The sequence below is a fragment of the Ambystoma mexicanum genome, chromosome 10 (genome assembly GCF_040938575.1).
Source record: "Ambystoma mexicanum isolate Mex_15411 chromosome 10, UKY_AmexF1_1, whole genome shotgun sequence".
NCBI classification, from domain to species: Eukaryota; Metazoa; Chordata; class Amphibia; order Caudata; family Ambystomatidae; genus Ambystoma; species Ambystoma mexicanum.
Genome location: NC_090932.1, coordinates 1,300,977,336 through 1,301,004,554, shown reverse-complemented (window position 1 = coordinate 1,301,004,554; position 27,219 = coordinate 1,300,977,336). Strand labels below are relative to the sequence as shown.

Here is a 27,219-nt window from a genome sequence, read left to right as displayed (position 1 = left end):
GGGGTCTGTCGGATGGCAGTCACGGCATCAAACAGGCTCGAAACAGGTGATGGCCTTGCCTCCCCTGGGCCTTGGAGGGAGTGGGTTGGCTTCGCCTGCCGGCGGCCAATGGGGAGGAAGATAGGCCAGTTAGCCAATCAGCTGGCTGCTGGAGGGCTGGTTAGGCAGAAGGGGCTGCAGGCATCAGGTGGGCGGCCATCTTCGAGTGACTAGGTACCTAGTGTACCTTGATATGATATGATATGATATAATATGATATGATATGGTATTTATAACGCGCCTATACGCAAGTGTTTCAAGGCACGACAAGGCATGGAAGGGAAAAAACAGTGGAAAGACAGACAAACGATCCTACTAGGCCAAGTGTCATTCAGATCGCGCAAGGGCAAGGCTAGGGAGGAGGGAAAAGTGCCTGGGGGAAGGGAGAGGGGAAGTGCAGTACAAGGGATGGAGGAATAAATACAATAGGTAAAAGGCCTGATGGTGGCAAGTGCAAGTGCTGGTGGGGGGGACTGAAGGGATACAGAAAACATTCCCTAAGTGCAGGGGGTTTCCAGGGAGGCAGGGCAGGGGTGCAAGGGGTAGGAACTGGCCCCAAGGTCAGAGGGTGGCCAGGTAACCAGAGCAGGTTAGGCAGGGGGTTTCAGCAGGGGAGACAGCAGAGAAAGCAGAAGCAAAGAGGAAGGTTTTGAGGTGTTTCCGGAACCGGAGATGGTTCTCCTCAAGTTTCAGGGAGGCAGGAAGGCTGTTCCAGAGGGAGGCTCCTGCCGAAGAGAGAGATCGACCACCAACTCGTTGCTTGGAGAAGCGGCTGACCCTGAGGGAGTTGGAGGCAGATGAGCAGAGAGCCCGAGAAGGAAGGTATTTAGGAAGAGAGAGTTGAAGGTAATGCGGCCCCAGACCCCAGAAGGCCTTGTGGATAATGCATAGGGTTTTGAACTTAATCCTTGCAGCCACTGGGAGCCAGTGCAGAGATTTCAGTCCTGGAGAGATACGATCCCTGGGCTTGAGGCCAAGGACAAGTCTCGCAGTCCTGTTTTGGATAAGTTGCAGAGGGCGGAGAGTAGAGGCAGGCAGGTTTAGATAGAGGCTGTTGCAATAGTCCAGCTTAGAGAGAACCAGGGCTCTGGAGACGGTGAGCTTCTAGGGGAAGGAGAGGAGAGGAAGAATACCTCTGAGGAGGTGCAGCTGGTAGTGTGACTTCTTGGAAACGTCAGAGATGTGAGGAGAGAAGGAGAGTGTGGAGTCGAAGATGACCCCAAGGTTTTTAGCCTTGCAGGTGGGAACAGGAAGAGGGCCAAGAGATGCCGGCCAGAGAGCTGCAGGGAAGTAGGGAGAGGGTGTGCCTATAAGTAGAATCTCGGTCTTGCTGGCATTAAGGCAGAGGTCATTGGCAGCACACCACTCTTGGATAGCAGACAGACAGTCAGCGATGAGGGAGGGAGAGGAGGAGGCCGAGGGTAGCCTGAAGATGAGCTGGGTATCATCCGCATAGCACTGAAAATTGGGGAAGAGAGCGGCGATGCGGTGGGCAATGAGTGCAAGGTATTGGTTGAACAGCTAGGGAGAGAGGTTAGATCCCTGGGGGACACCACAGGTAGAGAGAAAGATATTGGAGAGGAAGGCCCCAATTTGGACCTGGGAGGGTCGGTCGGAGAGGAAAGAAGTCAGCCACGCCAGAGCCTGTCCTGTGATACCCAGGTTAACACGGAGACGGTTCAGCAGGATGGTGTGGTTGACTGTGGCGAAGGCAGAAGAGAGATCAAGCAAGATGAGGACACACGGGGTGTTGGAATCAAGGTTGGAAAGCAAGTCTACACGGATGTTCACGAGAGCAGTTTCCGTGCTTCTAGCAGCCCTGAAGCCTGACTGATGATCGTGAAGACAACCAACAGATTCGGTGTGGAGATTAAGATGGAAGATGGCCAGTTTCTCCAGGAGTTTGCCCAGGAAGGGAGTGATGGAGATTGGGCGGTAGTTAGCCGGGCCACGGGGGGTTGGCAGAGGGTTTCTTAATAAGATGGTGCACAAGGGAGTGCTTCAGGGGGGATGGGAAGACTCCATTGGCAAAGGAGTGATTGCAGAAATCAGCCAGGGCAGGGGACAGGGAGTCGATGTGGTCGATGGTTTTGGAGGAACCAGGGTGGACCTGTTTTGATGAGACTTTCATAGATCGGACTTGTCGAGAAACCTTGTCTGCAGAGAAAAGGGGAAAGGCAGAGAGGGAGGGAGGGGGGTGCCAGCAGAAGGGTCAGAGGAAGAGCAGGAGATAGAGGGAGGGAGGCGAAGAGAGTGAGGACAGGATGTCCTGAGTCTTAGAATTGAAGTAAGAAGCCAGTGCCGTGCAGAGGGCCTGGGAGGGGACAGGAGATGTAGAGACAGCACAGGGTTGGCCAGTTCCTTGCAGATTTTAAAGAGTTTGGCCGAGTTGTTAGATGCCGTAGAGATCTGGGATTGGATATGGGCGCTCTTCTTGGTGAGAACGGAGAGCCGATATTGCCGTTGTAGCAGGCGGCAGGCCAGTTTGTCAGAGGATGAACATGAAGCACGCCATTTCCTCTCAGCCACCCTACACTTGCGTTTTAGGGTGACGAGATCGGAATCATACCAGGAGTTACACTTGGCTTTGGGCTTCAGGCGGATTCTCATGACAGGGGCAAGGATATCAAGATTTCGGCCTTAACAGCGGCGAGGGGCTCACTTTAGCCTTTCAGGGGAAAATGATACATATATAGCCTTTTTGGATTCCAGATTCAGTGAAAGCTCGCCTGCAGTAAAACAGGGGCTGTGCGGGCGATTTTTCGATTCGTTGCGCAGGGGACATCAGCGCTTACCATATTTCATGGTGAATAAAGCTGGACAGGTGGTTTCCTCTGTGGGTCCGCTGCTCCTACAGGGACATAACCTGGAGCTCCTGCTCCTCAGGTGAGTGGTGGGGACTGCTGCTGCTGACTTCAAGAGTATTTGGTATTCCCCTATTCCCTTCATATATTGAGGCTGTTGTGTCTCTGCTCCCTACTATGCTTATACGAAGCAGGACCAATGGTGTGTTTTGTGGGCCAACAGTGGGTCCCTGGTGTTTTGGAAGAGGAACACTCCCTCAAATCCATACATCCCATGGTGGCTCCATTCCCCCAGACAACCTTTTCCTAGTAGCTTAGCACATACAGGCTCACTGATAGAGCCGGGGGCAGCTGCCGAGTCTTGTGACGCCGCACGGAGCTGCGTGATTGGGAAACTATTTTACCTGACTTCAAGTAGGCAGCACCATGAGTGGGTGGTGGGGAACCTATCACTAAATTGGAAAGACGGAGGCACAACACCTGAATAACTGGATACAGTGAAAGAAAACACCTGATGGAGCAGAGTGACACTTGGGCCGGGCGAATCCTTAGGCCAGGAGGGGATTCCTAATTAATCAGACTGGTCTAAAGCCCTGTATAAGAGCTCAAGGGACAGACTTAGTGGTCACACACAAGGTAGTGACTCAGAAATTGAGGGGAGCATTAGGAGGGATTAGTGGGATTGTAATTAGTAGCTTCTAAACTATTAATATCCTAGCAAGTAGCGGCAGTCATCCTTGCTGGTAAGGAAGCATTTTAGGACAAGGGGGGAAATAAATACTGGTAGGAGTGCAACAGTTGCAACCAGAAATCGAGGAGGGAGACTCGCAGCGGTAGAGTGAAAATAACTGTGTCAGGAACAAATGCAAAAACCAAGAAGAAGTCTAGAAGCGTGCTGAGCACTATAACCATGGGACAGAGAAGGCAAGAATCAAGCTGGACGGTACATGCTTGATGCTATGTATTAACGTATGGAATGCACACCGGGACATATGGTCCATTAAAATAGGCCTTACACCGATTTAGTTCTTCATTATGACACTCTGATACCTGTATCCTTTTTGAGTTGTAGCTGATAGCCCATAACCCCTCCAATAGAACATGGAAGTGGAGTAATACACACTCACCGTGTCCAAGCAGGGGTAAGGAGGTCAGGGTGTTGCATACACCCAGCTGATATTAAACAAGAAAAAAACAGATGGCTAAAATGGGCGCACAAAATACCAGTGGGGTAGAGCAGGAACAGGGCACTCTGCGCTGGCTCACCCCACAGAGCATTTCAGGTTTTCTTTGTCTACTGCCCCCTCTTCTCGTTGTTTGCTACCAGGTCTGGTGACCCTGGAACCACTGGACATAAGTTCCCCCTATTAAAGCCCTCATAGTGGTGAGGAAGCACCCCCCCCGAATTGCAGCAAAAATATGCTATGTTATGTATTACTACCGACAATGCCTTTTTCTGCACTAAGAAACCAGTGGTACCGCTATAGTGTAATGTCACGCTGGACTATTTATTTAAAAACATACGTGTCTTAAAGAGTCTTTGAAATGCCAAGTGGTTCTCAGGATCTTTTAGGGAAGTGGGTAATTTATTCCTCATTTGTGTTGTTTGAACTGTAAAGATTTGACTGCCAATTCGAGATATTCTAAATCTATTTGCCCATGTCGACATCTATTGAGAGCACAGGTGATGAGTTGGCATATAATGGAATAATTTATCTCTTAGTGACTTGGACCTCTTCCATAAAATGCAGATACTTATTTTTCGGATAGGCAGCCGATGTAAGAAATTAAGCTCTCTCGTTGTGGAGGAAAACCTACTTATTTGAGTGAGCCCACAAGCTGCCGTATATCGAAACGTTCACAATTTTGTTGAAAAATAATCCAGTAGACCTAGATGGACTGGCATATTTTAAACAGGACATAGTCAGAGTTTATAGTGCTTTTTAAGAATGGGGAACCTTCTGCTAATACACGCAAATGTAAATTGTTCCAATTTTCTTTAGTAATAGTATACTGTGATGTAGAAATTCTACCAAATATATAATTGTTCAACTTAAAATGGATTAAGATATGATCCAACCACCAAGAAGAGTTATGAGGCTCAGTAAGTAGGTCCGCCAATCTGGACTAAAAATGAGGTCTAATGTATATTCTATGTGATGATTAGGACCCTTCACTCCTTGAGTGTTTGAGATGATTCATGTTATCCATCTATATTTTAGTATCTGAGAGCAGGCACGCATCCGCCCAGATGCTAAAGTCACCTGAAAATGATATGTATGGCAATTTAATTGTGTGATTGCAGCCACATTTTCTATTCTGCAATTTAGCTGTCAGATTTTGGCCTTCTATAATTCAATAGCAAGCACATTTTCTGAGTGATAGGTCATGATCAAGCATTTCACTAATACAGTGTCAAATGTATTGACTGACTACTTTCACTCCAACTCTCCTTCCCTAGACCTTCTTGCTATCAATGAAAGCTGGATTTCTCAATCTGACACTGCCTCCCTGGCGGCCCTACACAACTCCAAACTATCCTTCATTGACTCTCCTCGAGTGACTGGCAGAGGTGGAGTCGTCAGACACCTACTCTCTTCCTGCCTCAATGCCTCACAAATCTCCAATGTCATGTCCTCTCCTACCTCTTTTGAATTCACCATCTTTACTATTGCTCTGCCTTACTCGGTTCACATCATCTCCATCTATTGCCATTCTGGTCCAACTGGACCATTCTTTGAGGATCTTGGGTAACTCCTTGATTCGCTCCACTAAACATCACCTCATTCTCTTAGGTGGCTTTACCCTTCCCTACCACTTCTCAGAAATCTGAACTTCAGTCTTTTCTTAGTGACCACGCTCTCCACTCCATCCATACCCTACCTACCAACACAGAGTGTAACTCTTTGGATTTGTTATTCATCTCCACCTCACTAATACTTCTGTCACACCACCCATATCTGATCACTCAGTTGTTTCCACCACCATCTCTTTTCAACCTCTGACCTTTCCACACCACTTGCTTCAACTATTTCTAAAAAGAAATGTAAATCTTCTGCCATTCCCCCCTTTTTCTCCACCATACAGTTCTCGCTCTCCTCCTTCATACCCAGTGCCTCTTCCACCAACAATGCCTTCTCCATCTTCCCTACTATATGACTCATTCCCCTCTCACTTCCTATTGTTTACTTTCATCCCCAAGTCTCTGCATCCTCAACCATGCGTCACCCCGTTCATACGCTCTCTATGCAGAAACATGCGTCGGCTGCTGCACAAATAGAGGCGTACCCACTCGCATGAGGACCTGCAACTCTACCTCTCTACCCTGAACACTCTCACTCCACTCTTGATAGAGCAAAAAGGGAATTATACCTAACCCTCATTAACTCTCACTCCACCCATCCTCGCTGGCTACAGGCCACCCTAATCTCACTCCTCCTAAGTCTATGACTATCAACTCCACTCTAGCAGCTAATAACCTAGCTGGCTATTTCGCTGTACACATTTCCAAAATGAAAGACTCTCTTCTGTCCTTCCTCACACTCCATCCTCCTACATTTTACACTATGCCTACTCTGCAATCATCCTCTGCCTCTATCTCCAACTTTAGTCACACTAATACTGACAAAGTGCTATCTCTACTGATGAAGGCTTACCCCTCTTGTGCCCTATCAGACCCTCTTGCTCCTCGCTAGTCAAGCCTATTGTCCCTTTACTGGCCTTTCACCTCACTGAACTCTTCAACCTGTCCTTCTACTCCACTTGATTTCCCTCTGTTTTCAAAACAACAATGGTCATTCCTCGCCTAAAAAAGCAAGGAGCTGACCCGAACCTACCAGCTAACTTTCACCATGTGTTGCTCCTTCTGCACTACTCTAAAGTGCTTGAAAGGGTTGTGTTCTACCATTTTACCAATTTCTTAGACATCAACAACCTTTGAGACCCCCTACAAGCAGGTTTCCACTCCTGTCACTCCACGGAAACTGCTCTCATGAATGTTTCCAACTTCATCGCATCTGCTAAGCACGTCAACCTATCCTCTATCCTAATTCTCCTTGACCTGTCTTCTGCCTTTGACACTCTCGATCACTCTGATCTCCTTAATACTCTCTTTCTACTTGGGATTCACGATCAAGCCCTTGCCTGGATTGAATCCTACCTTGCACCTCGTTGATTATCTGTCTCCTGAAGCAACTACACCTCTCAACTCACTCATCTAACTGTTGGTGTTCCACAAGGCTCTATCTTGGGTCTGCTGCTCTTTACACTCTACACCTCTGCTCTTGGGGCACTAACCTCTTCCTTTGGGTTCTCATACCAACTCTTTGCAGAAGATCCCCAAATCTTTTCTTTTCATGAACTCTCCTCTGATCTCTCTATCAACTTTCTCCCTGTCATTAAATATTGGATGGTGTTGTAGGTCAAAAGGAGGCGTATAAAGTGGTGACATTTTTACCAAGTTCTATTTAAATAATATGAAAAAACGCCTATCTATCCCCAACAGGGTTTGCCCTACCTAACACCAAACTAACTGGGGTGCCTGTCGTCAATAGTGGTCCAAATGAACAGTCTGTACTGCTGTCCCAACACTACCCTATGACTCCTTTCTCCTGGACAGGCTTTTCTGGCCTCAATATTCTATCTTCAAATTGAATATTGCCACAGCTATTCCAACAGGCAATTTCCTTTCAGCAACAGTACACTCTGTCCCATACCTCCCCTATGAGGGGGTCTGTTCACATTTCTGGAGTCGGGCGCTGAATCTTTGGGTAGTGACTATTTCCTGTTTTTGCTACGTGACACTGCTGCTGGAGAAAGTTGGAGAAAGCCCTCTATGCTGTTTGGTGTTTTGCGAGGAGGAGGACTCTCATTCAAAAGCCCAGACTCAATGTGGAGCGGCTGCCAAGTCGGGCGCTGAGTCTTTGGGTCTTCAGCATCTACAGCGTTTGTAGCTTTCCCAGCATTTACGACGGTTTCAGTGTTTCCAGCGACCTTGGCCCTTTGAGGGCAGAGAATATCACAAGGTCGGATATACAAATCCATCATTGAAGCTGCTGCAGAAGGTACTGTGTCTTACCCTTTTATAGTATTACCTCCTATTTTCCACCAACTGATAATCAGGAGGCATGTGAAGATTGGGGATTTTTGTACTTGCACCCCCATGAGCCTGCTATAACCAGCCCAGTGACAAGTACAGCCCTATAAAAAACAAAGTCTGGGGGAAGGAGTTAAAGAAAAGACTAAGGCAAAGCACATAGTGAATGTGTGATTAATGCGGTGCAGCACTTTGCCTTTAGAATGTCTTGATTGCGATCTGTGATCGGAAAGCTCGGCACACATTTATAGCAATGGCATCAAGCTTCCTGAGTTTTATTGCCCCCCTGGCTTGCTACATATTGTGAGGTTTACCCATAAGAAATAAACAATCAAATATAATCTAAGCAGTGGGATTGTGACAGACGATATTAGAACTCCAGAATGGGATGGCTCACATGCGGAAACATCAGTTTCAGCAGGAGTTCAAGCTCCATCAACAGATGTAGACCATCTACCAACTACCTCGACAATAAGGGTAAATGCCCAAGGGCATGCTCATGCCCCCACCAAGTCCACCAAGTAGGGGGAAAAGGAAAGGAAGCCCATTCAGAAACAGCCTTCTTGCTGAAACAGGAGCTAGAATATACTGTTACCACCTCCAAAATGCACCAAAAAAATCGAGGGTCATTTTGGTAGGAAAAGGTATAGAAGTATGGGTGATCTAGCAGGGGAGGCATCTTTGGAAAAAACACCACCTACCAGTTGCCTCCATATGGAGCTGGAATACGCCACCTTAGTGGGAGGGGCAGCTATGAACAAAGGTACAATGGAAAGTAATTCAATGGAAGACATTGACCTGATATCCAAGGAGGTTAATAGTCAGACCCAGTACTCACTAGAGAGAGGGTGAGTAGAAAAGAAGCACCATATGAGAGAACTGAACAGGCAATAAGAAATGTGAGCTCTGAAAATCAACAGGGGAGTGAGGCAACACTCTCAGCGTTGAACTTTGTGCTGAACTTGCTGGTCACTGTTTTCGATTTGTTAAAGTTGGCGGTGCAATCACAGGCAGGGATACTGCTAGAACTGACCAAAGAAACAGCAAACTGTGAGTCATCTATGGTGGGGATCAGCAATGTTATTAATTCAATAACAACCCCAGCCTTAAGTTACTTGAAGATTGAAGTCACAAAACAGGGTCTCAATATCTCGGCAATCCTAGACTCCTTACGATTGAGGAGGACAGATGAAGAAGACACTTGTCTACTGGTGCGAGAGCTCATGACCCAATTGAAGCTACCAAAGAACCCCATAGAAAAGGATGAAGATGAAGTGAGGGAGGATTTGATGAACCACCCATTTGACAATACCCGCCTCTCAGAATCAATACTGGAAGAATTTAGAAGGTTGGCCCAAGTAGCGGATGGGGAAGAAGAGGCTGTGGCAGATTTCTGCCAAAGCCCATTGGAAAAGGAGAAGACACTCATAGAAGGAACAGATGTAGAATGGACTGATGCTGGACAGCAGAATCATAAAAGAAGAAGGAGACTAAGGAGAAGGGAAGCCAAGAAAAAGAGACAATATCATCACCGATTAGCAAGAAAGAACGTAAAAAAACAGAAATCAGAAGAAATTAAAAATTAAAAACTCTGGGGTGTTTCTTAAAGGCTCTCTTGGCTCCTTTAATGGAGGATCCGATGGTTGGAACACAGAAACCTGTTAAATCAATGCCTGGTTCCACTGACACATGAGAGCCACTCCCCCCTAGAACACTGAAAGAAAAGAGCACAGAATTCACAACAGAACACTCAACGAGACTTTACTAGGGGCAGTAAATCGAGCAATTGAGATTGTGAGTGTTAGTGTTGGGCAAAAAACGGATTTACCAGAGCGAAGCTGAACTGTGCCTGGGCACATGCAATGTAATGGAGACAACAATGACCCTAAAGAAACAGCTCAGGGACATCTGAATAAAAATTTCAGTTCGGCACATGTAGCCCTACCAGTTACGGTGTTGCGGTGAGCCCCCATTTTTCTAAAGAAGAAAAATATCACACAGAATCCTGCATTGAAACCTCAAACTATGAAGCCCCAACCACAAGTGAATATGAAAATAGCACCCATTTTCGAAAGCAAGGGAAACAAAACAAGGCAGTTGAAGAGGGAGCAAACAAAATACTGATTAATCAGGATGCATTGCAGGGACATCAGAAACAGATATTTGGGCCATGGAAGAGTAGTGGCGTCAGAAAAACGACCAAGATTGTGAACCCAAGGGACAACTGTACTGTTGAACAATGAGAAATGGAAAGTGAACTACCAGTGGAGGCTCAGAAAAGGGACGAAGAGGAGATATTTACTTTTGCTATTCCTAGAGTCTGGCTCAAGACCTCAGCAGGGAACTCAAAGCAGAAGTCCCTTAATAGAAGTGTGATACTGTCACTCTTTAAAAAAGTTTCAAACTTAAATCTTTTTGCTTCTGAGGACATAGAATTTGTACGTTTCCCCATAGACCAAAATATTCATGTCGCTGAAGTGGGACTAAATTAGAAAAGAGCCTTAATGGCAATCTTTGCTGCATCAAAAGATCTAGAGAAACAAGGTCTGGAGGTATTCTCTTCTTTACCGGAGGAGCAAACAAGTGGCGGTCGGCCACAAGTGAGGTCTGTTGATTTGGGGAACCAAGTAAAATCACCAACTCTAGAGGAGTCCCAATTGGATTCGAGGAAAAATGAAAGTCGGGCAGAACAACAACAAAATGTTCTATCTTTCCTCCCTGAAATTCTGAATCAATCCTGCAGAAATTGGGGAGCACAATCTCTTTAGGCAAAATGAATGTCAGCTTGTAAATTGGATTGCAGGGTTCCTAAAGTTGAGTTTTTCCCTTTGCAGACTAGATTGTTTAGATAGAAGTTATGTTTACAACCCTCTTATAAGTAATTCTACTGTAGTAAAAAAATTGCTGACTGTATCTCTAGTATTACCACACCTGTTGGACATATTTGACATTAAATCAGTTATTTTCTGTATCGAACAATAAATGATTGAAATTAAATCGTAATGTACATTATATATGTAATCACATATGCAGTTATACTAAGATGTACTTTTCTCTATCTTTTTCTAGAATTTTGTGAAATATGATTTTGCCCCTGAAGAAAAGGATATACTCGAAACGCGTTGGGCCTAAAAACATTGTATAAATACATTTGTTTGTTTTTTACATGAACCTTGTGAGCTGGGTATTTACTCCTACTACCCCACCAATTTAACTGTGGATTGCATCATATGCATTAAATGTTATGAAATTGGTTACGCCATCACACATTGGACATAGTTTAAAAAAGTAACTGAGATAACTTTACTCCAAATTGTGCAAAGGCCCCATCTAATGGACACCTGGTCATCCCAGGATTCACTAATATACTTCAGTCTCCAGGATTAATTCATGAATCTTTCGTAACACGCTTAATACCAGTCTCTAAGTGCGGGATCGGGTTTCAAACCTGTCTTGCTCCATTTTGTCTTGCTTCTAAGACAAACACGTTGCTCCTGAGCTATCCTTCTGGAAATACCAACCAGTTTGCTTCTTGGCTCAACTCTCAACTTACAGTCTCAGGGTTATGGTGCCCCTGGGCACTTCTTTGCTTTTCTCAGTACCAGAGGTTTTAGCAATCAGCTTGCTTCTTGGCTGTGCCTACCATCAAGTACTTCACCCTGCTTGCTTAAGGGTAGCACTCAAGCTCCGATATTCTCACCCTTTCTCCATGTGTTACCCTCTTGGGGAGTTGCAATACTTTTGACAGACTCGTATGAGCAAGTATTTGTCCCCCCTTGCTTATGGTCTGCTTTGGCCTAGATCATTTTATCCACTAGACATATGTTGCACTGAATGATGATAATGATGATACTCCCGATACCTTTTGCACACTGCTACCAGCAAGTATTTCTTCCCCCCTGCTTAGGATCGGCTTTGGCCTCAATATTCGCATTCGCTAGCCCTAGGTTGCATGTTGCACTGATGATGATGATATCACCTTCTACACACTCCTACAAGCATGTATTTCTTCACCCTTGCTTAGGGTATTTGTCAGGCTGTTTTGCTATAACCCACCAGCCATAGATCACCATCCTGGGCCAAGATCTTCTCTATTCTCTCTCAATATCTGGTTTATTTCCAGTCCCTGTGAAATAACCTTCAGCTACTTCCATTCCTCTGTTCTCCGCCAGTGTTCTTGGCTATGTCTCCTTCCCTGGGTCTGTTCCCAGACAGATATAGGGCTTCATTACATGGATTGCGGTAAGGATTTACCGGTACCGGTAAAATACCGGTACCGGTAAATCCTTAATGCCTTACTACGAGGTCCCTTTGCGGGTTGGGGGATTTAACGCCTGGTGTTAAAAACCAACCCGCAAAAGGACCCAGGGAGCTAATTACGGTACCGCAATTTGCGGTACCGTAATTAGCGCCTTCCCCATTCCCATTGAGCCCTACGGGGCAAAAATGGGAATGGGGAAAGGCAATGGTGGAAGGGGGAATTACCGCCCCGCCAACCTTGGAATGGGGCGGTAATTCCCCTTTCCACCAAGGCGGTACCGGTAAATTACCGGCATGAACCATGGCGCTAATAGCGCCATGGTTTACCGCCTACCGTGTAATGAGGCCCATAGTCTTAAACATTCTTTTTGACTCTGTCTCCTTTCTGTCTGGCCTCTGCCAAAGTCAGCAATATGGCCCTCAACAGGCCTTTAGCTCCTAGGCCTTAAGCTCCTTCATGCCTTCTTTGTCTCTGACCTTTGCCAGGAGCTGAGCTATAGGTTCTTTGATTTGTCTTCTCTGTCTCTGGCCCAGACGAGGAGCCGAGGCATAGCCCTCAGTATGCTTAAATGTTTCTCTGCAGTCCTCCTTTCTGGTCTCTCCCAAGGTCTGGTCTTCTTTGCTGCCTTTCACCCTGGATTTGACTTCAACTCCTAGTTCTGGCTACCTCCCAAGGTGTCTAGCAATCCTTGGTTCTTTCTCAGAGTCTGTCTCGCTCTCCTTGCCTCTGCTCTCCAATGGGTAGCCAGATCCATGACACACTTTGCAGGGTGCGGCACCCTTATTTTTAGTGCAGCTTATTGCCTTTGCTTTCTCTATCACTTAATTATTTGTTCCCCCTCCTCTCTTTAACCTTATTATCTGATTTGTTAATTTCTAATCTGCCTATCACAGTGTGTTTCTCTTAAATTACTAGGGGTTTCCCAATTTTCCTGATTCTCCCTTCCTTATTCATCTTGTTTCTTAATGAGCTGTACTGTGGCAGCAACCAAAGCATTAAAAGCTTGAGCTACAAATGTTAAGTAAGGCCACACATTTTAAGCAAGGCCAAAGAATTGTTGTTTGCATGCACCTCTGCTGTTGGAGCCAGTGTCTCTCTAGGAAGTCGATATGTTGATGACCAACCATGCATTGTGCTGGTGAGCTTCACTCTTGTTCTAGAAGGAGCTGAACAGCCTGTATTCTAGTCTGTCTCTCTCTCTCTCGAGCAAAAAACATCTTCGTTCCATGGCCGCTCACGTGAAAGCTCCCTCTTTGTGCCCATAGCTGTTGAAGGTTCCTACATATGCAAAAGATAGAAAACTAGCTGGGAGGGCCAGTGTACGATCTTAGCATTGTACTCACGTCCAGATGTAAACAAGGAAGTAGTGGAACACTGTGAAGTTTGGCACTTTTGGTGGTGCATGAGAAATGTGCCCAAGTCCAAATGGGAAAATGACAGCAAGGAAGTGAATAATTAACCTATTTCTATGAGGACTCTGAGTGGGGAAGAAAGGGATGTCTGCCTTAGGTCATTTCAACCCTAGGCTGAAAAATTGGGGCTGCACATCAACAAGGCTTGGTCTGCCCAAAACTGATGACCCAGGGCACATGGAGGGATTCTGCCAAACCCTCTGTGTACCTTTTCCAGGTCGCCCTTCATTCAGTGGGTAGGGAACCCTGGGTCTTCAGAGGGACAAGGAGGGTCATATCATTTAAATATGTCACAGATCAAAATGCCATTGTTTTTTTTGTCCACCAACCAGAATCCCAACCCATCACAAACTACAGATCCAAACACAATACTGCTCCAACAAAAACTCCTTTCCTACCTGTCATTGAGACAAACTTGACAAATGCCTACCCTGCCCGCCCGATGTGACCTTACACTCTAGCTCAGGGGTCTGCAACCTTTAGCTCTCCAGATGTTTTGGACTACAACTCCCTTCATCCCTAACAAGCATCGTCAATAGCTGGATATTATGCAAATTGAGGTCCAAAACTCTGGAGAGCCAAGGTTGCAGACTCCTGCTCTAGGCCAACCAACAGGTTTGCCTTCACCAAAATCACAGAAGATTAAGAACTCACCTTCGTCAAAAAGCTGATAGCTGGCAAGGACTCAAATGATCCCTGCCTCATAGCCTTAGTCCTCCAGACATTTTATGCAACCTAACAAGCCTCCAAATGAGCCATGGAACACTCCCTAATCACACCCACCCAAAAAACACTCAATGTGTAAACATGATAGATATGTACCAATTATGCTATAGCAATTATGTGCATGACTTGGAATCCATCAGAGAACCCATGTTTTGGCCGCGCTGTATTAATTCCCAAAGCTTCAAGGTATTAATTGCTTTGTTCAATGTCTGGCTAAAAATTTAAAATCGGCTAGGTTGCTCCATCTAAGATCACTCAACAATATTGCGATGCTGTAAATCAATGTAGAAAGTGCCATTAACTACTGGGAGAAAGACCATCTAAAGACTGATATATGGACTTAAAGCAATTATGGTTGAAGTGATAATTGACGTGAGATTCGCCAAGCTTGTAGGCATACTGTATAGTGACAAATGCTAAAAATAATACTTAAATAAGAGGAAAGATATTATCGTCCTTGTCTTTACATTGTAGGTATCTATTTTTGTTTCCATTATTGACTGTATTTGGTGACTGTTTGAACAGGAAGCATTAAGAATGAGATTTGTTTTTTTTAACTGCACACTTAGTGTTTCTTATATTATGTTCTTCATTTTTCTACTCGTTTTCTTACTTTTTATTTGTCTTTGCTGCTTACTTAAATCAATTTGTAATCATGTGTAAAGTTTATTTATAAACTGTACCACATTATTAATAAATAATAACAAAACACACTCTCTGGACCCAGTAGACTGAGCAACTACATCCCAGTTGTTGGACTTTCCTATCAATTGAATATCCGGAAAATCATGTAATGTCTCAACATCAGGCAAACAGAAAAGCAAAAAACATCCCGGACACTTGTAAATCAGGCTTCTGCCCAAACATGAGACTGAAACAGCCCTAATCTGAGTATGTGGCAACCTACTAGATTTAGAAGACTAGGAACCTCAGCATGCTAATCATACTGATAGCGCTGTCTCCTTCAACACAGTGGACCTCAGAAACCTTATCCAATGACTAGAGCACATAGTTAGTATATCTAAGAGGGCCGTACGTGGTTGAAGTTCATCCTGTCTGACCAAAAAAAGAGCGTTACACTGGGATACTTATTCTCACATCCGTCTCCTGTGCAATGTAGCGTCCTCCAAAGGTCTCACGGTCTATAATTCCACTCATCTGCAGATAGCACAGAAATCTGCTGTCAAAGCCCACCAAGACCACTTGGCAAACCAGGCTCAAACTGAATGGACCCAAAATGTAAATGTTGTTCCTGGGGCTAACCCGCCTTTTAAAAACAATGTCCGACCTTTGAAACCTGGGAGTCATCGGGGAGGTGGACTGAATTTGCAGGTTGATACTTTAATTAAAGGAATCTTATTTCCAAATTAAACTGCTAAAAAAAAGCCTTCTCTTCATCCCTCTGGAAAAACACTCCATGGTAGTAGGCGCCACACGCAACTCCAGGCTTCTTAATGCCTTATCTGGCGAGTCCTTGCCTAACAAATACAAGGGACTGCAGAGTTCAAAATGCTAAAGGCAGATTCATCTTGTGAATCAGACATCTGCTTCAAGATCCTGTACCTTCTTACAAATGCATGGACATAAAAGCCCCTCTTACCTCCAAGAAAAAGACAAACCCCAAAACAAACCCTGTGGTCAGAGACCTTCAACTGACTGACTATCCCCAAAGCCAGGTACTAAATCCAGGTAGGCAGACATTCTACACCCTTAGCTCCTTGCCTGTGAAAAACCCTTTCAGATGAACCGAGACGCAAACAGCCACATGACATGGAAGAGCTGGCAAATAACCTTCTTTTCTTCCATCATCCATCTCCACTGAATTCTGGAAACAAATAAGACCTAAACATAACGCTGTCACACTTAAAAGCAATTGAGCTTTGTTGAGTGCTCAATTCAAACATAAACATAATTAGCAAGAAGGTGGCAGAAAACACCTCATCAGATGAAAGGAATGGACTGGAGAACTTAGGAACATAGACAAATAGTAAGAATAGGGCCACTGATGTAACATTGGCCAAAGATCTAGTTCACGTCCAATGATGGAAAAAGCACAATAGGATACCTTCACCTCATCACACAAGAATGGTAGAATACACAGCCTAACTGCTCAAAGACACAAGGATGGTAGCATATACAGTCTAGCTGCACCCGATGAGAGAAGAATGAACTGAAAGCGTGTCTCAAACCTGCCCATTGCGGCTTGGATGAAAGTAATTTGAAAGTTCTTACCTCACCTGATGGTACGAGTATGATCTGAGGGTAAAAACAGATGGGGAATAAAGAGGGAGGAACACCATATGAATGAGCCAAACAAAATACAGACAGAATATCAGAAAATGGGGTCAGTCAAAGTTAAAAACAAACAAAGATCTTACCAGAATCAGAATCCAGAGGGAACCTTTAAGTGAGGACAGATTTCCAAAGCCACAGATTAAGAACCGGGAATTCAAATGTGCATCAGCGAGGGAAGATTTCTACCGAGAAGCAGTGCCCTAGTGTAGTAGTATGTTTATATAGTTATAATCTCTCTGAGGAATCCTGCTGAGATTCTGGGAAGTCAGAATGTAACCTAAAAATTTACAAACATATGGCATGCGAAGAGGTGTGGCTGCAGGTCTCATACCCCTCCACTGTAGTCCTCGGAGGCAGTTGTCAAGCACCAGCTGGGAGCAGAAGACCAATGCAAGCTCATGGAGGTTGCAAGGAAAGCATACACATGTGTGCAGGTGAGGACACAGCTGGGAGGGAGCCATGACATCCAAATTGAAGAAGATCTGGCCGTTGTGTAGTCCTCGGAGGCAGCCGCCAAGCACCAGCTGCAGGCAGAAGACCAATGCAAGCTCATGGAGATTGCAAGGAAAGCATACACATGTGTACAGGTGAGGACACAGCTAGGAGGGAGCCATGACACCCAAATTGAAGAAGATCTGGCTGTTGTGAATGTCTGCAAGGAAAACCACTCCATGATCATGGACTTCGTTCACCAATAAACAGAGATGAACACTAAAATGTGAAGAGGCAAAACAGCCTCTATGAAAACACACTTAAAGATTTGAGCTGATTAATGGTAATATTGGCATAGCTTAACCTTCTTAGATCTGTTGCGTAATAAATGTGTACATAGGCTCTATCTATAACAATTTCAATTCTTCTTTTTCGATTAACTTTAAATTGTGTATTATAACTGAATGTGGCCATTGTTGCACGGGCAGTGGGTGTAAGCATATATGCGGCACAAAGCACCAAGGATCAGTTTCACCCAGATGTTGTGCTTCTGGAGCAGACACTGCATATGTTTTTCAGGCATCACCTGCAGGATGCTGATACTAGCAAGCTATGAGTGTCAAGCTTTGGTTTGTGAGATGCTGATGTGATATGTATTCTGTCAGATAGTGATGTAGGATTGCTATCTGCTTAGGTGCCTTAATGACACCTATGCATTGAGGACCGTTGTTCATGGTCACTCTTGGTTGCCTCTGTTGCATTCATTATTTTGTATACTAGTGGTGCATAAACACTCATAACGCCAGGGAAGAACTTCAGAAGTGGCACGTGCAGTATTTGCTGCATTCTTCTGATAGATGTTTTTTAATTTCTCCTGCAGGGAGTCACCCTCACCCTTTGGTCAACATGTGGACGTTCCCGGGGTGGTCTATATGGAGAATGGCAGGGGGTGATTTGTACTGGAGAAACCAGTTCACAAGTACAGGTGCGTATTGTACAGAATATGCAGAAATGTGTAGCCCTCTCTCCCCTCACAGTCTCAGACATCTACGGGTGATGGCTCCATGTTGTTTTTCTTTTTTTTCCCTAAAAGGCAAGGGAGATTTCTGTGCACCCCCACATGAGGATGTTCCTAATGTTACTAATGACACCATTACTGTATATTTCCAAGGCTTTTCTCCAGTAGAGGAGAGGGGAGTCTGTAAATTGCAGCAAAGACTTAAGCCACTTTATTCCTAATTGTATTTATGTGTGTATGTGTGGGAGCTATAAAGTGCCAACCTAACTGGTAAGCAATGGAGCATATTACGTAGGGGACAAACCAAGGGGGTTACAATTGAGGGGATGGGGTGCACTGGCAAACATTTCAGGCAGTGGGTGATGTTAAAGGAAAAATTATCATTCAGTCTGATGATACATTTGCATTCTGGGTTACAAGTTATTTTACAGTTCTTTGGTAAACGTTGCACACTTTCATTAAATGGCATTCCTTGCAATGTATATATTCCTTTAACTTACCTCCGAACCTGTAGTTTGGCGGTGCATTTAATGTGGCGGGAATGCAGTTGTAACTGCATTACCACTGTTTTTGGCTGCACTGCTGAACTCGTAATGAGGCCTTATGTATTGTACCTCTGTAACCATAAATATGGTATGGTCAGTGCACAGTAGCAGTGATGCCATCCAGTTTCCTTTCGGTCTCTCCCTTTCGTAAAGTCTGTCCTTCAAAACGCTTTCCATAATGAGCACGCAGCTCCCTCTGTTCATCCGACTCCTGAAGTGCCCTGGTGTATATTTGACCTGAAGTTCCCCCCAGTGTTGCAAGTCATCTCCATTCATAAGGACCCTTAAATCTCCCTTGAACAAGGGTCACTTTTCACCTCTCCTGCTTGAGGCCTCTGTCTTCCTCTTGTGCTGCTCAGCATCTTATTCCTTCTTTCCTTTGTCTTCTTCCCTCATCAGGGTCCCACTCCCTCCCTCTGATCTCTCTGGTAGTCTTGCTTGTCATTCCTTTGGTAGGTCCCTTCTCTTCACTCTTAAGAGAAATCATGAAAGGCAACAGAAGAGAGACTCTTATTCTCTGTACCTCTGGGGGTATCTTCCCTTCTCTCATCTCTTGTGGCCTCTTCTTCTTTGCCTTCTGGTTGGGGATACATCTCCTCATATCCTCTTGATTTTCTCATGTGAGAAACCTTAGGGTATCCCCCACACCTCCCCTTGGATCCTCTTCTCAGGTGGCCAGGGAAAGGCCATCACTTTTGGATCCCGACTTTCGGGGTGGAGATGCGAGGGAGGATCACTTGGGTGGACGGTCCTTGGAGATTGGGAAGAAGATATCCGCTGGCGAGAAATGGTATCCCCCCTATCCTTGTGAGAACCAACCACACCCTCCCCTTGCCTTTATAGGCTGTTGCAAACCATTTCCCCTCATGTTTTTATTTTATTTTTTATTTTATTGAGAATTTGTTAGGCACTTATCTTTCATATCATTATAGTACTGGGACGAGGAAGAGGGGATTAGGAAGAGTGCACACCAACATGTCCTTTCACCACTCTAGTACTTAGACGACAAGGAAGAGTCCTGCTGACTGTTGTAAGGGTCAGGCATGTCCAGAGTACTCCACTAACTATGATCAGGCAATTGGTCCTGAGGACTCACACCTGCAACCTATCAAATGGTGGCAGGTGCATAAAAGGTGGAGCCGACAAGGATATTGGAGAGAGCAGCAGGAGAGAAGCGGGCCGAGCGTTGTGGGCCTGAGGGAAGAGAAATGCTGTGGAGGAGGAGGCAGCCGGGTAGGGCTGTGATGGGAAACCAGGAGGCTGGCAAGTATCCAGAAGGAACTATGGCGCCGAGGCCTGGACGGGCCATGAGAGGGCCACAGTGGTGGAAGCCTCACTGGTCGGTGCCCGCAGAAGGAGCTTCAGGCATGGAAGAAATCCGATAGCTGCAAGCTTCCGGCAGCGTCCGTGGGAAGCGTTCTGAGCTGCCAGCAACTTACAGAGAGAGGAGTGAAGTGCTTGCAATGAGCACTCGAACCGGGGTGCTCCTAGGGTCTGTTATAGGGCAAAAGTGAATGCCGAATGAACAAAAGATGAAGTGCAAGATACTGTAAACCCAAAGTAAATGTTTGTGATGAATAATACGAATACGATGAGCTGTGAGCAAAAGCATAAGAATTTTTGAAAACCGAACTAAAAAAAAGCTTTTGACAAGCATATGAAAGTTTTTGATAAATCTATGAACAGATGACAAGTTTGTGTGAAGTACATATGCAATATAGTGAAAGAAAATAACAAATCTTATGAAAAGCAGTGAAAAGCAAACATTTCATATTGCTGAAGAGTGTGAGAGGAATGTGGTGAAGAAAACAGAACACCACAAAGTAAACTTTATGAAATAACTCATTGTGGCAAAGTCAAGAGACTGGCAAAGAGGAAAATACGTTCTGGCAAAACTAAAAGGCTGGCAAGGAGAAAGCCAAGTGAGTGTGAGCCAGAATACAGGTGCAGTTACCAAGGAACCTGTGTGGGCAAGCAAGCATAGGGTGACTGGTTGCGTGACCTGTAATGGGTGGACCATGTGATCCAACAACTGTGCCTAGACCAGGGACACCCTATCTCTGAAAGCAATCCAAGTATATGAAAGAGATTGCTGAAGTGAAGCAGAAAAAAGCAATCTGTATGAACTGACAAGAAATCAGAAGGAGTGTAATGTTAACCTGGAACTGGTTTTTGAATATTGAGAGACTGAGACTATGTACAAGTTGGCGAGCTGAGCAAGCTGATGTCTTGGGGAAGGGAAACCTGAGACCTTATGAACTTTGTTGTTGCCTTCAGGAAGAGAATCTCAAGGCCCCCTTTTTGGAACTATGTTGTCTTCTTGGGGAAGGGAATCCCGAGACTTTGTGGAACTGTCTTGAACTTGGGGAAAGGAGCTGGAAAGTAAGCCAGTAGCTGTAGCTGGAAGAAGCTCAAATTTTATTTTGAACACTGTTTCTTTCATTGCTGACATCCCAACACATTGTTTAGCTTTAGTTGTGAGGGAGGCATAGGTTTTGGACACAGACAGACTTTTAAGTTGTACTTTCTGACTCCGACTTTCCTTAGTTTCTTTAGGTAGGGAAGTCCCACCTTAGCATAGGGCAAGTTAGGCCTTCAACCATCCTGACATTTAGGTCTATAAATTACTTTTGTTTGAACTTTGAATCTGGTGTCTGTGTCTTGCTTCCTGATGCCTTCACACTCCCCACATCCTCCCCTCCAGCAGGTCTTTCTCCGCATCAATCCTAAGAGTCTCTCCTTTGAGGGTTGCTTATATTTTCAGGTTTTTCAGTACTTCTCTTTCATGAGGCGTGTTTCTTCTCTTTCTAGATCGTTAGTCTAATCTGTGATGTCTTCCTCTTTCACCTTCTTTGGGGTATTTTTCCCTCTATATGCCACTTGGGTCTCTCTACCACTGAGCCACATTCCCTCTTTTGCAGGGTTTCTTGTTGTTATTCCTTCCTTGGCATTTATGTACATGTTCTGTTGCAATTTTCTAAACCTTTTGTCTGTGGATTCTCCCCAGAAATACCTGCAGCAGCTCTGGAACACCATCTTGCTGGTCTCTCTGGTTGTGTGCACAGGAGTTATCATCCAAGTCCAGCGGCGGTCCAGACTTCAGCTGTCAAACACTGATCCTGAGGTCAGCATCTCTTTGTAATCTTCTCCCCTTAACGTGGCACCCTCAACCCCTGCCCCAGGTACATGGCACTCAGTGAACTCTGTTGCTTTATGTCATTGAACACACTCATCCACTACCCCCTTTTCCTCTGTGATTTGAAAAACTGTCTGCAGCCGTACTGTCTACCTTCATCAGGGTTCCTTCGTACACGTACCCCTCCATGGATTTACAGTGTACACCCAAGCCATGCAGCCAGCAGTAGAAGTTCATGCTACTCCATCATCAGAATAATGTGTCCCGCCAGATGACTGTTGATGGGAAGTTCATGTTACCCCTCTTGGACCTGCTACCAGTAATAGGCTGCCATTCTTTCCATTGTGAGGATTATGAGGCTATTATACTTCCTACAGTTAGGGATTAATCATTGACATTTTGCCCTATAAGGATAAAGCTTCCACACCCTGCAGTCTGTTATAGCTGATCATGCTTTCCCTCCAGCAGTGGCCAGAAGTTTGCATTCAGCAGCAGGACACATTGCAGTCCCTCCCTCCCACCACTACAACTACTAATAGACATTCACATTACTCCTCTAGCAGGATAGGGTGGTCACTCCTGACAGTCATTACATGTATGCTATCCCTCTTGCAGTATTCTGCACCAGGGTAGCCAGTGCTCACATCACTCCTTCAGCAGGATGCTTTGCAGCCCCACTTGTTATTATCGATATATGTTCTGTTATCCTTCTAGGGGTATGGTGCACCCTCGCCACAGTCACTAGTAGAGGTACTGAGTATGTAGCAACCTTCTGCCCCCTATAGTTCCTCTTTATGCTCATGTCACCCTTCCAGCAGGACACAGTGTGCTGCACCCTCCAGTTACTGATAAACATTAGTATTATTCCTCTAGCATGATAAAGTGACCCATGCATACAGTCCATAACAGAAGTTCATGTGAACCATTCAACCATATGCAGGTCCTCCAAAGAAACTATGGGCACCAGTCCAGTACTTTGTGCTGCTACTGATCAAAGTTCCTACTAACCCTCAAGCAGGATAGACTTCCCCTCAACACAGCCAGAAACAGCAGATCATATTATCCCTCCAGTCACATAGAGCTCCGCTGCAGCTAATAGATAAAACAGAAAGTTACTTACCCGTAGAAATATTTCTTAGTAATGTGTTTCTTCTTTAGATTCATAGCCTTTTGAACAAATGTAGTTGTCTGTCTTTGAAATTGGGTATTGCTACTTTTAAGATCCGAGCACTAACAAGGGATGCAAAGCATGGAACTAGAGGTTGTGATCCACTTGAGGAGAAAGACGTCCCCCTAGATTAGCTAAACCGCAGGCACCTAGAGCACACTCCAAGATTTCTATGGGGAAGCGTTAAGGAGGCTACCCTCATCTGAGCCTTTCTGCTCACCCGGCTGTCCATGGCCATCACCACAACCCTGCCCTAGATTGCACAGCACCCACATGACAGGGCTGAGTACTGCCACAGCAACACCACCCCTGGCCACTTATGCCTTCAACACATCAGCCCATCTGTGCCCTTGAACAGAACTTGAAAATCTGCAGGATCACAGCATCCAACGTTGTAGTGAGGGTGTGATCCATGAAAGGAGAAATAATTTCCCCAAGAATGACTGAGCACCAGACGTCAGGGAGTTTTTATAAAGTCCATCTATTTAGGACTTTATAAGACTCTCTCTAATTGGCAATACAGAACTCCAACTTCTAGTATAGGCATGTACCACACAAGGTCGGAGTAGCTATGGCAGAGCAGCCATAATTATCTTAGGCGGGAGACAGGGTTGTAGGAAGGTACAAATAACTTGTAGCATACATATGGTCCAAGGAAACACTTATATACTCTGAATTATATGACACACAGGAAAAGAGAAATCATCGGAAAGGTAAGTAGTATCACAATTAGCAAACACAATATAAAATAAATGCAATACTTCTGGTAAGTAAACCACAGACTTATAGAATGGCAGTATACAATTGAAGGTAAGTAAAAACACTGTGTAGTAAACGTTGTAGAATATTCTGGTTCAGGAATAAAAATGAAGTTACAAGACCAACATAAGCAGGTAAGCAGCTTTCAACGCTTGTAATACTTTCTGTAATGAGGCCTTAGGCTTTAGAAGTCCTTCCCTATTTAGGTATGAGATTGTCTCATAGTCAGAGGGGGACACGGGGCATCAGTGACCTGCTGTAGGCAGAACGGGATAAGGCACAAGCTGTAGAAAAGTCAGTGTCCAGAGGATTCTTCTGTAACAAGTAAGTACTATGCTTTAATTAGTTTAAAAGGGTTCAGGCATTCCATAGAAGCTCCCTGGATGCCACCACTGTTAGGTCTGGGCGAACGTGTATGGGTGATCCCTGCCCTGCCCCAATTATTAAGGAATCTGCCCACGATCTGGCCCCATTTATCACATCCTTCATCAATGCCTCCTTTAAAACAGGAACCGTCCCCAACAACCTTAAGGATGCTTGGGTGATCCCCTTGCTCGAAAAACGTTCCCTCGACCCTAGCATACCTACTAACTACCGACCCATTACTACTGTCCCGTTCCTGTTAAAAATTCTAGACCGTGCAGCATACCTGCAAATCCAAGAGCACCTGGAATCCAATAATCTTCTAGGTTTTAGACAATCTGGTTTCCACCCTAGACACGGAACAGAGACAGCTCTACTAGACTTAAAAACCCAAATTGAAGTGCTAAAGGATAACGGCAAACTTGCCTTGCTACTTCTACTTGACCTCTCTGCGGCCTTCGATTTGTTCAATCGCCAAATCCTATGCAAGCATCTTCACTCGGCCACCCATTTCTCACCATCAGCTACGGCCTGGATCAAATCATTCTTGAGTAATAGATCTATGCGGGTCTTCTCTCAATCTGCAGCTGCAGATCCTTCCCCGATTCACTGCGGCGTCCCCCAGGGCTCTTGTGTGTCGCCAACGATCTATAACGTTTTTACAAAACCACTCTTTGATGTACTTGACTATCTGGGTGTCTCCTATACGAATTACGCTGACGACACCCAGATACTCATTCCCATCACTGGAGACTACTTGGCTGACACTAAGGCCCTGAACGAGGTCTACCTGGTCATCCAGGCTTGGATGGCACAACACCAGTTATGCCTTAACGATGACAAGACTGAGCTCCTATTCTTGGGCACTACGCAACGCCTTAGTAAACTTGAGCCATCCTACCAATCGTTTATAATCGACGGCAACACCATCCAAGTTTCGAAAGACACCAAAACTCTAGGTGTCTATCTTGACGCCACCCTATCCCTCATCCCGACAAACAAATGCAGTCAGATCCTCCTCAGCATACACCTGCAAACTCATTGTAGCTTGCAGGCCATTTCTGACCACCCCTAACACGGTCACTTTGGCCAGAACTCTCATCATGGCCAAAATTGACTATGGGAGCGCCCACTACCTTGGAACTAGCCAAGAGAATCTGAACAAACTGCAAATCACCCAGAATAACGCCATCAGAGCAGCCCTAAACATCCCACGAAACCACCACATCTCAGAATCTAGATCCAATCTACACTGGCTACCGGTCAAACAGAGAATTTCACTGAAAGTCTTAGGCCTCACCCACAAATGCCTAGCCAACCAAGCCCCACCATACCTCTGCAGCCGGCTATCCTGACACGCGCCTACCCGCCCGCAAAGAACGGCTCAGACCCACTGTCTAACCATTCCTAGGTTCAAACTACAAAAGGCGGGTGGATCTGGCTTCCCCGTCCTAGCATCCAAGCTTTGGAATGCCTTCACCATCAGATCTGAAGAATGCTTTAGTGCCTTCAAATCTAAGACCAAATCCTGGCTCTTCAACCAGCCTCGACTTCCGGACCTGCCCGGGAAACGCCTGCCCTAATCTACTTTCTGCAAATATGTATATTTCTGTATGCCCTGAATACTGTGCACTGTTTAATGTTTTGAATATATGTAACTGTATGCTTATGTAACCATGTTTAAAGTTGCGCCCTGATGCTGGAGGTGCGCGTTACAAATAAAAATAAAATCTTTTTAAAAATGCACGAATTCCCATCCTAGCAACGCAGGAGTGGCAAAATGACTCTGGGTAATTATTACCTTGAGTCTCACAGTACCTCAGCAGTGAAGAAGATGATGCAGGCGGAAGCCCTAACGATGCAGCAGCTACAGGGCTCGGTCACCGAATTCTTGGTCTTCTGACGAAAGAAAGGACACTGGAAGGGATTTTGCAGCAGCAGTCGAGTTGAAAGGCTCCTAGCAAAGGATTATTCATAGCTTCTTGCGGCCCTGTGATATTGGGACACTTTTCAAGACACCAGATGAAGAACTGTCACTGCTCAGTCATTCACCTCGCTTTCTCGGTCCAGCACTCTGGTGAGCGGACTTTAAGGAGTGGAATTATGCCTCTGGAGTTCTGGAAGGAGTCCACCAAGGTTTCGAGAGGATTCAATCTTCCGAAGATGATGCACTGCACAATGTTTGCAGGTTCCAATGTATTGGCGGTGTGCAGCCCAGGAAGGTCACAGGTTATTGTGAGATGGCTCAAATTGCAGGTCGTCTCAAGGCTGATTGTGCCCAACAGTCCAAAGGAAGGAGTCGCTCAGCTGGCATCTCTGGTTGCTGGAAGTAGCTGCAGATGTCTTCCCCTCTTCTTCCTCTTTGTATTGAGTTCCAGTGTCTCTGCCCACGGAGTAGCCTTTAGGGTGATGTGATTGCCACAGTTATGTCTTCTGAGGACAAGGGGAAGTCTCACTGTGCTCTGTGTCTAGCATGGATAAGGATATCCAAGGGAGGTGAGGCTGCAGAATGTACAATTCCATTGAATTTGTACAGGTGATAATGTACTATTATGTGGAGCTCCCACTGAAAGAGCACAGCAGTGTCATCCAGGTGTAGAGGAGAACACAATCATTTTTAGAGCAGGAAGAGGGGCAGGAGTGCTTGATTGAAGACCAGCACCCAAATGACTGATGACCATTTGGAAGTAAACACCCTTACATACTTCCATCCGGGCTTAGAGGGGGGCCCTGAAATATTCAAATGTGAGTTCTGTCCAGTGGCATAACTACAGAATTCACAGTGTTGTGGGGCACCTGTCATCTCTCCGAGCAGGTGAAGGCCCCCTCAGTCCCAGTGGCAGAGCATGGGGGCACAAGGAGAGCATTTAGCCACTTTGAAGCTCTCATCTGTTGTGGTGCACCTCCCCTTGACATGCACTGAGCTGGTGCTGCCTGCACTCATTCATTAAAAATGTTTTTTTAAACTGTGCATAAGTGTGGACTGCTAAGAAGGCTATGCAGGCAGTTCCTTGCTGTTGCTAGTAAACCAAACGTTCCCCAGCACGTTTTGTGCATCAAATGTGTCCCTCCTGCCACTTCATATTCCTGTAGCCTGATGAGTGCTTCTTTCCTGGAACCCCACTGGACCGGGGAGCTTAAGCCTGAAGCCTCAGAATATATGTAA

At 45.4% G+C, this 27,219-nt stretch overlaps 1 protein-coding gene across 1 annotated transcript in view; it reads left to right on the top strand.

Annotated features, from left to right (window-relative positions):
• RNF215 (ring finger protein 215) overlaps window positions 1-27,219 on the top strand; it is a 222,174-nt gene that overhangs the window by 94,095 nt on the left and 100,860 nt on the right. Inside the window, exons 6-7 of the mRNA XM_069619310.1 lie at window positions 17,945-18,049; window positions 21,635-21,751. Coding sequence (XP_069475411.1) covers window positions 17,945-18,049; window positions 21,635-21,751 — 222 coding nt within the window. The remainder of the gene's footprint in view (window positions 1-17,944; window positions 18,050-21,634; window positions 21,752-27,219) is intronic.